At 35.5% G+C, this 17,713-nt stretch overlaps 1 protein-coding gene across 23 annotated transcripts in view; it reads right to left on the reverse strand.

The window, feature by feature from the left end:
- MCTP1 (multiple C2 and transmembrane domain containing 1) overlaps positions 1 to 17,713 on the reverse strand; it is a 447,851-nt gene that overhangs the window by 62,094 nt on the left and 368,044 nt on the right. For 21 of the 23 annotated variants that reach the window (XM_039875100.1, XM_039875102.1, XM_039875103.1 and 18 more), the window contains one exon: positions 5,546 to 5,599. In XM_039875100.1, the coding sequence (XP_039731034.1) occupies positions 5,546 to 5,599 (54 nt within the window). Of the gene's footprint in view, positions 1 to 1,401; positions 1,431 to 3,303; positions 3,310 to 5,544; positions 5,600 to 17,713 lie in introns of those variants that run through there. The other 2 variants (XM_039875115.1, XM_039875114.1) reach the window with 1 other exon arrangement.

A 17,713-nucleotide genomic window follows, 5' to 3' on the forward strand; every position in this document is an offset into this window, starting at 1 on the left:
GGTGTGGTGGATGGGCTTCAGCCCAAGGACTGTGCAGGGGCAGCACTAGCGGAGGTCAGAATGGGGGTGTGAACTGCACAGGTGCAGGCAGAACACCTACTACCCTCCAGGAGGCAGAAAGCCATGGGGCAGCGAGGGCAGCCTTCTGACACCTCTGTTAGGTATCCTCCAGGGTTAATGTTTCTGTGATTCTAGATTAAGTAGAGAATGTTTCTATGTCTCGAGGTCACTGGGCTATCCGCTCAGAGGGTCTAAGCACCAACAGGTCTCTAAAAGGAGGAATAGACCTTTCCCCATTTTTTGCCAATTTCATTCTTATTTGCACTTTTCCCCAGAAGGAGACAACACGGGAAAGAGCCCACTGGGCGGGTTGCATGTCCAAGCACCCCTTATCCCAGAGCAGAATTAGGTAATAAGCAAGTAGAACAAACTGTACTTTGACTTTAAAATATATCTCAGATTATACCTTCGGTATGAGATGTTTCCTATAATCTTTGAAAGGACATTTTTAAGCAGTCAGGCTTTCCTAATTTGTTTATTGTAGAATAGGATGTCACAGCCTAGCAATATACGCATACAAGGAACACAAAGACTGTTCCGCCTTTGTTCTAGAACACAGGTGGGTCTATATAGCTGTAGTAAGCAAAATTATGACAGCCAAGATTCCCATCTCCTAGTATATATGCCCTGTATAATCCACTTTCCTTGAGTGTGAGGGGATTTAGGAATATGATGGTATAGTCATTCCCATGACTAAGTTATGTTATATGGCACAGCTGACTTTAAAAAAGGGAGATAATCTTTGGTGGGCCTGACCTAATCAGGTGAGCCCTAAAAAGGACTATGCTCTTCTGAAGTGTGAGAGAGATTTGACACAAGGGAGATTTCTCCATTGATGGATATAAAGATAAAAGGGGCCATGGAAAGTGACTACTAAGAATGGAAAGCCAACAAGAAAAGAAGGGCTTTAGTCTTCTAACTATATGGAACAGGATTCTACCAACAAACTGAATGGGTTTGGAAGTGGATTCCAGAGGCAGAGCCTCTAAATGAGAATTCAGCTTGACTGATATCATGAATATGAGACTCTGAGCAGAGAACTCGGTTGAGTCATGCCTGGACTTCTGACCTACGGAACTGAGAGCTAATAAATGTGCATTGTGTTAAGCCTCTAAGTTTGTGGCCATTTGTGATGCAACAATAGAAAACTGATGAACTGATACAATGGTATTCTAGTTAAACATGAGTTAGGATATTTTTAAAGAAATATTTTTCTTGTCTCCTCTGTCCCTAGCTTTCTCCAAAGCTTTGATCTATTTCCCCACCATGTAGTTATTTCACTGACTATAACTAGAAAATGTCATATTCTCAGATTAAATCTTCTTTCATATCACATTATCTTCTCTCATATCAGAGTTATCTCTTTTTTTCTCCTTTACAGTTGATTTGAGATGCAGAGACATATGCATTTTGGGTATATTATATACTGGCTTAAGGCAGGAGAATCAAACTCGAAAACACAGATTTCGAGAATTAAAGCAAACAATCTGTGTATTTTGAAGTAGCTCTGATATGTTTTATTTGCTGCATCTAGTTATCTTGATATACAGTAACCCTGACATAACAATTGAAGAAAATGGAGAAGCAACGTAAGCATAAATGGCTGGATATTTTAATACACTGTACCAATAAACATTACTAGAATACCATGCATTTGAATCCATGCTTTTCCTGAGGAAAACCTGCATTATATCTTCTGTTTCCTGATATTGCAGCTGGATTCTATTACAAGGGTAGGACACATCATGGGAAGCATGCCTAAACTTTTTAAGCTAAAAACGAAAACTGATCTTCATTAATTACATGTCTAGATTATGCAGATTGACCACTATATTACATATAACACAGTGAAAAGCACTATTATTGGGCTTGTTGATAGCTCCACCTAGGTAATTTAGCTCTAAGCCTTATTTAGCACAAAGGCAGGATTTGGTATCAGGTCAAAAAATCAGATCAAACTGTGACTTTGTGGTTGATGGCTGAAAAGTGCTCTACAACAAAGGGAACTGAGAATGCAGTGTCTTTTTAACATTTAATTCAGGAAAAATTTCATCTCCAACACAGCTTAATATAGTGCTACTACATAATGCAGATAAACAAAAATATAAGAAAGTCAGTGATTCATAACTAAGAATCACCATTTAAAAATCAATTCTCTACCTCTGTGAAAACCATAGAATTGGATTAAGAGACAAGCCACCTAATTTTAGATTTAAGCAAATGTCAACAATGGATTCTGGAATGAAGGATAAGTCTAAGGATCCTAAAACCCTGACCTGAATAATGGTTAGCTGTTGTAGTAAAAAGAAGAACGAACACACACACACACACACGCGCACGCGCCGCACACACACACACACACACACACACACACACACAACTCAAAAGGCCCTAATCTGCAAAACTTCAAGATCTGGGGGTCCAGGTAAATCATGACTTAGCTTTTACCAACTTTAACCAAAGTCTTCCCAGGTTCTAAAGTCGGCACTAAGAAAAGTTATTACAAAAATATTATATTAAATAATTATAATCTTTGTCTTCTTCAACTCCTTATACCATTTATATAATTATGTTGAGGGAAAACACCCCAAACTCAAATGAAATAAATGACTTCAGTTTATGCCCACACGGACCTTGTCAAGTAGCCAATGACTTGCCCTTTCATTGTGAGTGACTAATATCAATGCTGGCTCTAAAGAAAGACACTTTTCATAATCACCCAACAATCTGCTAAGTGAAAACATATGGATAGGCTTAGGCAAAACTTGCCGGGGTCTTTGCTGAATGGAAAACAGGTGCTTTCATTCTGTGCCACGTAATACCCCATTTACCCCCAAGTCCAAAGGTTATAGGACTAATAGCTGCCTTGTGGTAATCAGGGAAAGCCAAGACACTAGCTCTGGTGAAACATCTGGGACATATTTTACATACTTGCAACATATGCTTCAGGTTCAATTAAAGTGAGGCTTTGGCACATTTATTAATCTTTTTTACTTTTATCCTATAAGAGGACCTACTGACCTGACCCTACTATTATACCATATGAGAAAACAGAGAAATAATGAGAGCTAGAGGGTCAGTACCTGCTAGTATGGCAAAAAAACACATTTGTTTTCTCATGAAATTCCATTACGCATGACTCTATACACAAACTTTAAATAGAGAAACCAGTGAATTTTTTAAAGTAGGAAATTACCCTTCTGCTATTCAGACACACTGATAGCCAAGGCTTACAACATTTACCACTGTGAGAGTCAGTCAGAGATGGAAGCTGGTAAACAGAAACTTGAAGGATCCTTTCATAGTTCCATTTCTCATAGTAAAAACTTCATTTTTCAAAATGTCTACTCTAAGATTCTTTACTCTATTATGCAAACCTGTAAAGTCTATTTTAAATTATTAAATTTGAGATTTTCATTTGTTCAGATATGATTTTCATGTTATCAATTGCATTATGAGTAAAGAAGAAAAACATATATCACTCAAATAAAGGCTGGATTTATGAAAATCAGCTCACAATCTTTTCATGTGGAAAACACAGTTTGTTGGTATCCTATGCAGAAGAACACAGTTGAATTCACACAGTAATTCAAGCACTCCCTTTCAATTAACTTTGGTAACTAGATCTGAAAATGTGTTAGAAAGGGGTGTCAATTTTGGATAACCAAATGCTAGATTACAAAGATTCCACTCCAGAGATTTGGTGTTGTTTCCACCATGGCATGTGCTACTTGTCATTTATGTTTTGGTGAGCTGGTTAAACAGGTGTGCTGTTGGTTTCCCACTTCTAACATTCTATTAAAAATGACCATAAATTGGAGATTACTGGTATATAATATCAACAAGCTGGCTAAAAAAATACAGGATGATTTCAAGTAGGGACACTGAAGTCATAGAAGTACTAGACTTCACCAAGGGTTTCCATTTATTAACATTCCTGGGGAAACGCCCGCTGCCGGAATGGATCTTTATGGTGACTTTAATAATAAAGCAGCAACAAGAAAGGGAAAATGGCCATAAATGGATGGCAGTTCAGTGTTTATCAGCAGAGAAATGATGATTCAGAGCTGGCATGTTGAGTTAAAGAACAAGCTCTCTACAGCTCTACAACTGACCTTAACAATAAATCATATCATTTATTGCCAGAAGTGTATGCTCATGTTATTTAACATTAAAAACAAACACATACGTGTTTCTGCAGGAAGGAGATTTTGTTAGTTTATGTTTGATCATGTCGCTAATGACTAAATGATGTACAGAAGAAAAATTTCACATAAAAGCTCTATCAATTCAAAGTGTGTGAAATAGCATTAGAAGGAAGAAAAGTGCGCCTGTGTGTGTGTGTGTGTGTGTGTGTGTGTGTGTGTGTGTGTGTGTGTGTGTTCTGTTTTCCTTGTAGCACTGAATATGAGAAAAAATATCATTTGGGAGGTTAACTAATCACTATGAATTTTTTTTTTCCAATGCTTGCTTTCAGTACACAAATTCTCACACTGGAATATAACTGTACATCTCTATTGGAATCAAAGGTCAAGGGCATAAACTAAGATACACTGTTTTTCTCCTTTCTTCAAAAAATTTCACTGCTTTACTATAACAGAATTCAGATAAATTACGGTGAAGGTCAAAATCTGGTTTCACATGCCAAACGATGTAGAAATAATGAATGACAGTCTCTCTCTCTTCTCCCAATCTCATCCTAGGACTTAGATTTTAGATCTAGAAATGCCCAAGGATGATGATAAACCAGCGTCACTAGCCTCTTTGCCATAGAAAGCTGTTCTTCCCATCCCAGCAGCTGCTGCAGTAGTGCAAGGTCATTCTAATTCCTCCCTCCAGTTGTCTCCTCTCCCCAGGGGACAACCCGTCTGAGAAACTAGCTGTTATTTACTGTGGTCAACATCCCCAAGCCAACCAGCAATCGAAAATCAAGCCTCCCTGAACAGACTTCTCTGACCTAGGAGTCACAGGGCCATTCCAAGTCAAGTCTAGGCAAAGGGCAGTGAGCATGGGGATTATTTAAATGCCCTCTAGAGCCCTCTGCACACGTGTTATTTTGCTGAGCAAATTGAAAATTACAGATGACAATATTCATGTTCAACTCATGCAGCCTGTTATTTTTTCTCTTCTCTCTCCCCCCAAAGTATAGCTCGATTTGTAATACTCAAAATAGGACAAATTTTTGCCCTTCAGAAACAGTTGTCACTGCCGTTATCTTCACAAGAGGTATCAAGTTCCAGACAAGCTGAATTATTTTTTTGTTCCTGGCAGAAAAATATTTGACCCAGCTCTGGACAAAAGCGAAGAGGATTTATAGCCCTCTCTCCCTCTTTGCAACATGCAGTGGCATTGTTAGGATGATAAACAGCACTGTCCGATTTTCTGGACTCGAACACTTCAACTCCTTTTTTAACTGTCTATGAAAACAGTGTCATGTCTACATTTCCCCATCCCCAGGTACCCAAGTGCTGGGAAAGATAATTACCTTGTCATCTTTGTCATCTTCTTCCTCCTCGTCCTCTAGCATGTCCTCCACTACCTGCAGACAGAAACAGAAGTCGTTTTCATGCTCTTAAAGGAGACAATTTTGTTCTGTCATTTTAAACCTTTTGGAAATGAAAACTTTATTAACATTTGAAACAGACGCACTGAGAGAGACTATTTGATCTAGCGATAGCGATAAGGAAAATGCTATGCCTTTAATTGATTAAAACCAGGGAACTGAATCTCCGTCAGGGAAACCCTATTTGTGTGAAATATTCTGTGACAACCTAAAAGAATTTGAAATATGCATAAGGTAAACGAACATTAATTTGAGGGATGCTTTAAATCAGGAAATTTCTTTTTTATCTTCTCTGCTGTCTATATCAACGAGGCACTTTAAATTTGGAGCTAGATAACTAAGCAGAAAACAGCTCTGTTCTTTCTAATTTACTTATCACCAAACTCTACAGTAAAGAACTCTGTCTGTTCATTGATTCATGCTGGTGGTCTATGGCATCAAACTAACAATATCGTTCATAGCTCCAATTTTAATTCTTACTTACGTCAAGTCTTGACTATCTCTGTATTACTTTTGATTTTGTAGATTACTTGGAGCACTGATTTTAATTCTCTGATTTTACACAAAAATTACGTTATGAGAATGGACATTATTGAAAGAAAATTAGAAATGCATTCAATAATCAAACGTGTATAATATATAGGTGTATATGCATGCATGTATTTTTTAATGGCTCCTAGTTTATCTGCTTTAACAGAATGAAATAGTCGTTTTGGATTTGCCAAATAATTTCCCCTTGCCTCAATCAATATATAACTTCAGCCATTATAAATAGGACTTCACCCTGTTTCAGGTGTTGTACTATGGTTTTATATACCTATACCTACACCTACACCTACACACACACACACACAGAGTAAAAAAATCTTCATGAAAACCAAAAATTTTTTTTAAATTGGGGGGGTTATTATTCAGGTAACTGCCAACTTATAACTATTTATGTCATTTGATATAATGTCTAATTCTTGTGGTGTTTGTATTTTTTTTTTTTTTAATCCAGCCTGTGTCTGTATCTCTGAATAAACTAAAAAGAACCATGGTTATCAAATACTTTTAAAACTTTTTTTAGAGTGCATAACCTTAGAAGACAACTAGCCCTTCTTTCATGTGGCTTTATAATACAGACTAGATTATGCTTAATGAGTGAAAACAATAACTAAGACTGTATTATGCAAAGAGTTACATAAACTGATAGAACATGTCAGGACTCTCAGCTATTCTAACTTTTCTCAAATATTCTAAAAGCATTAGCTGATTTAAAAGAATAGCCCAAACACAAACCCCCAGTTCTCATGAACCGATATATGAACAAAAGCATCTGACAACCTGTAGGATTGTTCCTAATTTAATGTCACACTTGAAATCTTGTATTATATGGTAGAATTTTGTGGTCTTTCATTTGGACATTCAGCATTTCAAAAGAACCACAGTAGCACAGTGTGCTGTTTCCAATATCTGGTGAGAGTTTACACTTATTTTGGGAACACATAAAGCAATTCAGCTTCAGCTGGAAAGGATTCTTACTTGTCTATAACTATATTCGACCACGTCATAAGCATCTACTATTACCCCCTTGTCTAAGGAACATGGTGCTAAGTACTGCAGGGATACAAAATGAATAACACAGAGATAATTCATCTATACTCGTGTCAGTCCCCAAGAGGCTTATAATCCAGGAGAATTTAAATGGGGACCCTCAGATAATTTTTCATATTGAGTTTTAATTTCCTGAAATGTTGAAGTATTCACATCCTAAGTATAGAGACAACAATAGTAACAATGTATAATTGAGGTGCTATACGCCAGTCTATTCCAAATTGGGCTATTTGTGATAGAAGTTTGAGCAGGAAAAGTGACCACAATATTTCAGTATTGTGTTGCATCAAAGGAATTCACCTAACACACCAAGTACTGAACTAGAACTCAAACCCAGACTGTAGGATAAGCAAATAGTGAGTTTTCAACCTCTGCCCATTTAAAAAAAAAAAAAAAGAAAAGATTAAATTCACCTAACCCTCACAAGATTTTTTTAAAAATGGTTATAATTTTGTATCACTAATAAAATGATATTTAAAATTTTAGATTTTGCTAAAGGAATTTTAAGGTCGGTCATTATCTATTTTATTTTTTAAATAAAAATTATATATATTTAAGGTATACAACATGATAATTTGATATACATTAGATTAATTTTTGCTAAAATTACCCATGCAAAGTCATTTATCAAACACAAAGAAAATGAAATGAATACTATACTTTTACTCTAACAATATTTTTGCTAGTTGTTATTAAGAATGTATTATATGTCTCCTCTCTTCAGTACTTATTATCATACTGCAGGTGCTAGGAAGGCAGAATGGTGTTGGATTGTGCCTAGCAGATTGCAAGTACATGGTGGGTATTCAAGAAATATTTGTTGATAAAGTGAATAGATGAATGCATCATCTATTCTTCATATCCTTATACACACTTTTTGGTAAAGTGCCTATCATCTATCTCACAGAACTAAACTAGCTCTCCTGTAAAAACTTATACCTGATAAATGATGCAGATTAATAAAAGCAAATATTCAAATATTTGTCAGGAAATAGAAACCATAAATATTTAACCCTTATTTTAAAATTTAGAGATCACCACGATCTTCAAGTTGATTTTCAAAAATTCAAAATAGTATTGAACCACAAAATATATCAATAGCTTAATTTACACATTTTACAAATCAGTTATAGATCTTATGTTCAAGAGTGACTAAAAGTGGTCTACAGAATCAGGCTCTTCATTTGTGAAACCCAAACTGTTCTTACCCTCAGCAAGCGGGTAATTGGCTATGCACAATTGCTCCACAAATGTGCGGCCAGACCACCCAATACAACCATTTGCTTTTACATTTGGCAGAAAAGTGTTGTGTTAGTGAGAGGCCTTTGTGTTGTGTTTTAGTACTCTAGTGAGGGCTTTCCCCTCCTCCAGTGCCTTTTTAATGTTACATCATAAACATCTACAAGTGAGGATTTATAATACGGACGGTTTCCTATTGATGCATTTAAGCTGCTATCCCACGATTGCATTTTGCTCAGGTGACGCTTAAGGTGGCTTGGAAAATGGAGATAATAATAGCACCTATCCTATATGTTGATTAAGGATCCAATGAGATAATGTTTTCAAAGTGCTCGGCACAGTTCCTGTATGGAAGTAAGTACTCAAAAGTGTTAGCTGTTAATAAAAATGACATCAATTTAACAATATTTTAAACATTAAATTTTGGAAATTAAACTATATATTTTTTCTGGGCAAAATACTCAGTGTTCTTAATGACAAACAAAATTCCAATTCCCATTTCACAGACATTAAGAAACACATAGAGGGGCGCGAGTTGAGGCGTGGATAAAGATTCCCAATTAAAATGATAATGCTTTCACAACTAATTTTCAGGCTTTAACGGTCCAATAAAATAGATGGCTTTGAAGGCAAGTGTCTCAGAAGCTGGGCTGTGCTCTAAGACGTGAGCCCTGGCCAAATGCAGTGAATGTAGAAACTGCACACTGAGCTTTTTAAAACAAACTGTATATATCACTGAAGTGCATTTAGTGACTGCACAAAATCACAGCCTTTCCCGGAGAACTCAAATAACACCTACTATTTAGAAAGAGAGCGCTGGAATTTAACACTTAACTAAGGAAAAAAAATAAAGGAGTCCGAATGTCAAATTCCAGCTCTTTCCTCTTCAAATAAAACCAAAGAAGGACTACTTAGTTTTGTTTTCAAATATACAAAGTCCAGTAGCCCAAACATTTGTCACCAATAATTTAATGACGATACAAATACATAGCATCTTCTTGGGTAAGAAAAAATGCATGTGTTAGAAAACATACAGTTTTACAATTTTTTTTTTCGTGAAGGGGAGTATCTTAGATCAGCTCTAGAATTCTCTTTCCAAATTATGCTTTCTGATACCTTGCTTGAAAGCAAGTAGTATTAATCAAACAAAGGAAGGGCACTAGGGAAATCAGAAAGATGTAATGCAAGCAGTTAAAAGTGACATGACCTTCTGTAATGTCGCTCGTCACAGACTTATATGCCACACACTGGAGGAAGGTCTTGAAAGAAACTGATTCTTGGTACTATTCCTTGAATGTAATACTAATAAAGATGACATTTTAAAAAACACATGTAGACAGCCCAAATGCAGCATGCCAGCTACATTACCACCAAAGCATAAGCGGATAACATTATTTTTAAAAGCATAATATTTCTTCTTTCCTATTCCATATTTGCTGAACATTTGTCATTCACATTTAAAACTCTATTTTCAAAATAGAGCGAAATTGTATCTGTAGAATCTGTATATTTTATATTGTTGTATAGCTTTTGAAATAAGACTTTTAAGTAAAATTCAATACAACTAAATGCTTATGATTTGCAAGGAAATAAAATTTTACCTGGCTGAAAATGATAATAATGTTATTGGTAATCTGAATAAAAATATGACAACATGCTTATAATTATTCCACCAGACAAAGATGTTCAAGTTAGAGGACCAGGAGGATGCAGAAAAGGAAGACCAAGAGAGTGAAAGGATGAGAAAAAGTGAATTCAGGTAAACTTCATTATTAAAATTATCATGAGACAGTGGATACTACTTATAGCTTTTTAATGCCATTTCAGAGTGCATGTTTTAAAACTAAAGTGACAAAAGGGGGTTAAAAGTTCCATGAATAATTCTTAAAACACTTCATATTATGATTTTCCCAGGGATAAAGTATTCCATTAATTTGCATCCATTTAAACAAAAAGGAACCATTTATGCTACCCTCGTATGGAATCCCACAAAGCCAAAACCCCTCCGGAGCCAACGCTGACACAAACCAGCATCTTTCATGTTTACTTTTTTCCTCGGAAATAACCTTTGAATTAAGTGGATGTTTTGCTATATTCAGAATGAATAGTTGCACAATTCAAATTACTTTACTCAAACACAGTTTTTAAAAAAGGACACATTTAAATTAAAGAAGAAATCACTGCTGTCCAGATGTGCAACTGTGATGTTAAAAAATTAAAACTGTCACAAAAGAAAGAAGTTTCATATTTAATTTCATATTCATAGAACATCCAGGTGCTATCTGGATACACAACAAACTAAATGCCTATTTCCATTCTAGAGATATAGAAGAATTTGGGGACAGCAGTATTCTTCAACATGGCCTGGAGTTCCTTTATACCATTTTGTGTGTGCATAAACCAAGTAGAACATGCATTTGTGTGCCAATGGATTTATTACATGTGTAAGTATCTTATGAAATTTTTGAAAGCCTAGGGATTGTAAAGATGCATATAATCACTCAGATTATTTCAGATCACTTGGAAGCATTAGACATCAGGCTGAAGACTTTTGTGGTCAATAAGATCATTATAGGTGAACTTGTGCTGTCATTTTCACGACAGACACCCGCCTCTCACAAGATTTTTGAGAAAAAAACTTTTGCAAAATGAATGGCACAATTAAACTATACACATAATTTACTTCACATCTGAAAAAATAATAAGACCCATAAACAGGTCTGCGATATACCGTTTCCTCTAGTATATCTCAAAAACAACTGCACGTATGATGGCTGCTTAGTCTGATTCACACTATTAAGGATTTGACCTTGGAGTATTTCAGCTACAGTAGTCATCAAGATAACTGAACCACTAGATGTAATAATAATTAGTGTGATAGACTTGCCAGTGAGGCTGAATATATTGAGATACAAAAGAAGGCAGACTAAAAAGAAAAGCATTATTACTTACTGCTAAAAGACTTCCTGATTTTTACAGAGACACTCAAATACAATTATTTCTTCTTACAGAATGCATTTCCTTGGCTCATTCTGGGAAGTGCCATGTTGTAATTTAGTCTGATTCTTAATAGGAAATGTGGCTTTAATGTGGCTATCAGATGACTTTTGATGCATGCCACTGATTACATACAGCCTGTATTCTGCATCAACAACAGCACTCTTATTTGCAGTATAATATGCTTTGCTGTAAGGTGCAAGGACAGTAAATTTACTTTACTGGCCGAGAGTATGTAACCTTTTATTGTTTTAACTGTCAGCTTAATATGCAGAAAAACCCCTTCCATTAAGGAAGGCTAAATATAATATAAATTCTATAATCAGTATAAGCATCTTAAATGAATTTTCTTCTCATAGTTCCTTCTTAGTATTCTTAAATGTTCATTCTTATACTTACACAAAGCACTGCGCACAGAATTCTTGTGTTTATTTGAACTATGTCTCCATCTAAAGGCTTCGAAACGTACTGTATTTTTACTTGCAGGAAAAATTCTAATCTTGGGTGTCTTTAGGATATTGTATATTAATTTGATTCAGTAGGGGAAAAAAGGTCAACTATTAACCTATAATATGCTTTTTAAATAATAATACTTTCTTAAAACTATATTATTTGTCAGGTTAAAAAGGGGTATACAAAGGGCCAAAAAAATGAATTGTTTAATGTGCTTTGCAAATGAAATTAAAAGATAACTATTAGACTTATAACTACTGTTTTATAAAAATGAATATTTTCAAAGCAAAACATTTTTGTCCATTAATAATAATGTTTTTAAATAAAAAAATTATGTACTTAAGCCTTTTGATATAAATTCAAATTTCCATTCCAGAACCACAAATTTACAAGAAAGGCATAGTTTTAAATGTTTCAAATTTTAAAAACAAACTAAGGAATTTTTATTTTTTAAGTATCTAATAGAGCGTCCACATTATCTATTTAAAACATTTTCTGCAAAGCAAGAAGGAGCTGCTCTGACCTCTGTGAGAGAGCTATGTCCTCCAATCTTCTCAGAAATGTACTTTGATCTAACCCTATCAGATATGTTTGGGAGCATTAAAGCCACAATAGGCAAGTTCTTTTTTCAGGTAAATGTAGAGTTCATCACATGTAATACAGTAAAATGCCACCCTTTTAGAGTATTGGGGACCTTTAAAGAATAGAATTTAAAAACAAAAAATATCATTTATCTTAGAGCTTAATGTTAGCAAACTTTTGGACCACACTGTTCTGGTTAGGTTTGATTCACTTTTTACAAAAATTCGCAGCTACTGCCTATTCGAAGCAATATATTGGTAGTAGTGGGGGGAGTGAGGAGAATAATGGACGTTTGAAGAGAAAACTATTCTGATGGTAATTTGATTTTTTAATTTTCTTTTTCTTGTGCCTAGAATATTTTGAGGTCTAAGAACAGTGTCAGAAAATCTAACTTTACAAAGGAGCATGTATTGAATGCCAAAAAAATCTTATAGTCAGAAAACTTTGTTTTTTTCCCTTATATCCCTTTTCTATAAATAATAATGAGAAAAATATTTTTTTTATCCTTTTTATAAAGAATAATCACCTCACAAAAGACAGCCCTTATGGGTTCAGACCTACATTTGAACTGGAAAGAATGTCTGTGGTGAATGGTGAATTGTAGCATAAAAGCCTGAATGAAAAAAGAATGTTCATGAAACCTCACACAGAACCTCCGTAACCATTTTATCATGAGCTTCCCACAATGTAACACAAGAGCTCTATATTCTAGGAAAAGCTGGCCTGGTCCACTTATCATTTCGGCTTTATGTAGTATACTGGGTGATTGCTAAATTAGTGCATAATGCATTTATAATATTTATAGTACCAACATTTAGTTAAATAACCTTTATGTAAGATTTATGTTGATTTTTTTTTATTTCTCATTTAATGGCAAATTATGAAGAGCATGTTTCATAAAGATAATTCTCCATTTAAATTCATCAGTCCATTAAATATTAAAATTATGTTTCTGATGCAATTGAGAACAAATTTGTCCAGCTTCAGTGATTATTTGCACTCATAAAAATTAGGCTTGATTAATAAAATTTAAATGCTTGATTAAGTTGACATTTTCATGTTCTATTCTGATTTATTAAAATTAGTCCCTGTGCCCAGGCCTGGTAGGCTAATGTAGGTTTACCTTTTTCCTTCTCTTAGTCGACATCCAGAGTGAGGCTGTTAAGTATTTTGCTTTTGGATTCAATGATGGTTTCAGGGAAGTGCCCTGTTCTTTGCTCACAGTGCCACCAGCCTTTGTCTTTATGCATTGTGCATGGTGGAGATTGTATAACAGCAATCAAGAAAAGCGTTTCTTTCACTATCTATGGATATAATCTGTAAAATGGCATATATATATGATATTCTTGTAAAATTCACTTTACCGACAAGCTTTAATCTGCAGAGGATTGCTTAAATATCTAAATCTGATTTTTTAAAATAAAAATATAGTTTTTATTTTTGTGAGATTTCCATATATAGCAGGGGGATTATAGACACATGAAAATTTTCTGTGGCAACGCTGTTGTTTTTGTCTACAAATGCAAAACCAAGAATGACTAATGGCTTTAAAAAACCATCCTCTTCAATAGCCCTTACAAGGAAATGACTCTTCAAGAAAGGTAGTGACAAATAATGTTTAAATTCCTATTATACCCACACTGGCTTGTCCTGTTTGAGATAGGGTGAGGTGCTTAATTGTCCTTTATTGAGCACTCACTATATGCTAACACAGTATGTTAATTGTCTCTTTAATCCTCACAAGACCTCAACAAGGTAGGTATTATCATCATTTTAACTGGTGAGAAAACTGAGGCTTAGAAGAATGAATAAATTTGTATAGCTAACAAATGAAAGGTCAAGAATTTAATCCCAGATCTTTCTAATTTCAAAGTTTGGGCTCTTAACCTCTATCTACCAACTGACAAGGGGGAGTGGTACCACTTCTTTTAAAGATGTTTTTGCTGTGGCCCATGTGAGTATAACTCATTCGGAAACTTTGTTTAGGTGAATTATTTAGGTGAATTTCTCTCATTTAATTGTGCTACCAGAATATTCAGTTATTTTTAAAATAAGTAATATGATATTTTCTTTTTCTTGAATGATGAAATAAATATTCAATAACAAATGACAGAATATGTTATTTAAGTTTGGTTACCTACATGTATGATTGCAGTTCTATATACAGGATGGAGGAAGGCTTTAAAGTTACAAGCTCTTGATAAATCTATCTCATGCAACACTAAAAATAATAATGAATATAAAATTCTCAGGATTATTGGACTCCTAATAATAGTTCTGATTTATAAATATTTTCCATGAGCAGATAAAGATATATCATTGGTTTCCACTTTTAATTTTTCAGTTGAGGTCTTGCAATTTCTTATCACTTTTCTGAATCAGGACAATAAGTCTCCACAAATATTGTAAGAAATCCTCTTCCAACACTACCCACCATACAGGGTATGAAGATCAGGACTAGTTATGCAAACTAGTCACGGGGTCATGAGTTGCTTCTGTTGGCCCTACATCCTACCTCCCTCACCATAAAGTTTCGAAGTTTGGCTACCTACTAACAGGGTAGTACAAAATCATTCAGGAAAAATAAACAGGACATCATGAGAAATAGGTAGGATGAGACCTCCACCTTGGGAACTGAGACTAAAACTATGGGTATCCTTTTTTCTCCTCTCCTAAATCTCACACTTCAATTCCAGAGATGACAAAAATGTGGGGCATATCTTTTGAAGAACAGAGATAAAAACATTTGGTTGACACATGGGTAAATGCTTGGGTCGGACGCTTTGGAGAACCATCCAGATGGTGAATTCTTTGGATCTATGCAAGACTTTGAGGAGAGTTTAGGAAGTTGATTTTCCAATGAGTTCCTGGGGCTCTAAGGGTCAACTGGTGCTCAAATAAGAGAAAATCAGCCATTTATGGTGGCAAGATCTTAAGGGTCCCTTCAAAGATTCCAAGACAATTCACTGAGTGGAAAAGGACTGGATTTCAGGGCAGAAATCCTCTAAATTAATGAAGAGCACCTCTTTATCTTGTTACATTCTCATATGGATCTTTGGAGAATCTGAGCAAGGTGGGAACAATTCATGAAGATGGTGGTGGGGCTAAAATATAAGATTGACTATAAGCACCCTCTATGATGGCTACCACTAACTTTACTTTCTAAGTCTCTTTGCTGAGTTCTAGAAGATATAAAGCAAGAAGTTTATGTTCCAGTGAGGAGAATCTTTAGTAAATTGACTTTTAAAAATAGAAGTGTTTGTCTTTACATCTTTCTCTATATGAACTGACATGTCATGTACAGGTAACACTCATCTACTACCATTCTACAATTTTATCTTTTCAATTTAAAGTTTAGTTGCAGTATGAGAATAGAGTAAAAACATAGCCGATAAACTGAAGAAATATTAAAAGCAAACATGAGTTACTGAGTGAAAGGGAAAGACTAAAGGGTGGAATAAGAGCTTTGGCCACAGATAGACCCCTTTTCTTTGTATATGCAGCACAGAAACATACCTCTGAGATGATCTAAATGTCTTTTGGCTGCACAATTTGCATATTATATACAGACCTCTATCACTTCACCTATTCTATTCATGTATTCGATTCAGTTATTTCCTTCACTATAACACAAACTGTCATGGCTAAGGACCAGGTTTTAATCATCTTTGAACAAAAGCTAGCACAGTGCCTATTAATGTTTAATAAGGTTTTGTTGAATGGAAATCATTATGCATAAAAATTAGACCATTTTTGATTCGGAAACAGTTAGTGGACTAAACTATTTATTCATTCAAACATTTTTTGAGCAACTATTATCCTGCTATGTTTGAGATATCTTACTCTGTGCTGGAATTAGACACACAAATAGAGCAACCTTGAGTAGGTGAAGAAGACCTACAGTGAGCTGATTATTAAAATACAGTAAGGGGAATATTGAAACTCAGATGGGTGGGTTCGCTTAACCTCTAGGACTATGTGTTGGCAGGGCTGGGCTGCTGGTCGGGGCTGAGAGCGGGACAGAAATAAAGGATGGGTCTCCAGAGGAAAGGATAAAGATAACTGGTGGTTACTAAGACATATATGGACAAAATCTTAAAACCTTAATGGGTGGCAAATTAGTATTAACTACTAAAAATATTCAAAATGCATATATTCTGACCCAGAGATTCTCTTTTGAGGACTTTGCCAAAGGACATTACCAGAGACCTGCTCAAAGATTTGTTTTAGGATTTTATTTACAGCATTATTTGAGGTGGCAAAAACATTTGAAACGAACATTTCTAAAATGAGTGTTTCAAGAAAAAATATTCATATGGTGAAAACTATGTACTCATTAAAAATCATGTGGTGTTCCAGTAATATGAGAGATACTTCAGATATGCTGAATATATATGCTATTATATATATGTGTTATCATATATATAACATTTAATGTTATTAAATATTTATAAAAACCAAAATATGTATGACAAGCAAGAAATATGCATTACATTCATAAATAAAATTTTTAAGAAAAGAGTATATGGAATAGAGAGTGCACTGACTATTTGGGAAACTGCAAATATATGTACTCTGTACTCAATGCTCCCCTCTCCCCAAGGCAGAAGGTCCATCTTTCACCACTTCCTTTGCAGTAGGCCAACACTTGCTCATAGAAGTGAACAGGAGCCCCTAAAGGTTCATACTGCAGGCTGAGGAGGTACCTCAAAATAGCCAGACCCTTGCAAGCCGATGTACTTGTGTCTTTGCCAGGCCCTGGCGCCTGCAGAATCCCTGTGTATCTGCTGGACCTCAATCCCTTCAACATGCAGCTCCTGTGACAAGGACTTCAAGTGCTCCAGCCACCTGTCATAGGATGCGGCTACATACAGTGCAAAAGCCAGCCAGCTGCACTATCTATCTCTAGTGCCCACACAGCTTCTGTGGAGCTGGCACAGCTTGTGCGCCTCCACTAAGTTCAAGACCTAGGCTACACTGCCCTTCCCTAGACTACCATGTCTGTCCCACTCAGCACCACTGCCTCTTCAGAGGTTACTGCCTCATTGTAGGCCTCAGTTTCCCCATCTATATGAAGACAGAAGCATCCTTCTTCCTTACTTCCTACTATGTTATGTGGACCAAGTCATTGCCTTCCTGGAGCCTGTGGAATGTATACATTGAGGAAAGGTATAAAACAGCTGCCTGAGGGCCAGGAGAAACTGGCTTCTGGTCCCACTGTGC

This window comes from Pteropus medius, unplaced genomic scaffold (genome assembly GCF_902729225.1).
Source record: "Pteropus medius unplaced genomic scaffold, Ma_sr-lr_union100, whole genome shotgun sequence".
In the NCBI taxonomy this organism is placed as follows: Eukaryota; Metazoa; Chordata; class Mammalia; order Chiroptera; family Pteropodidae; genus Pteropus; species Pteropus medius.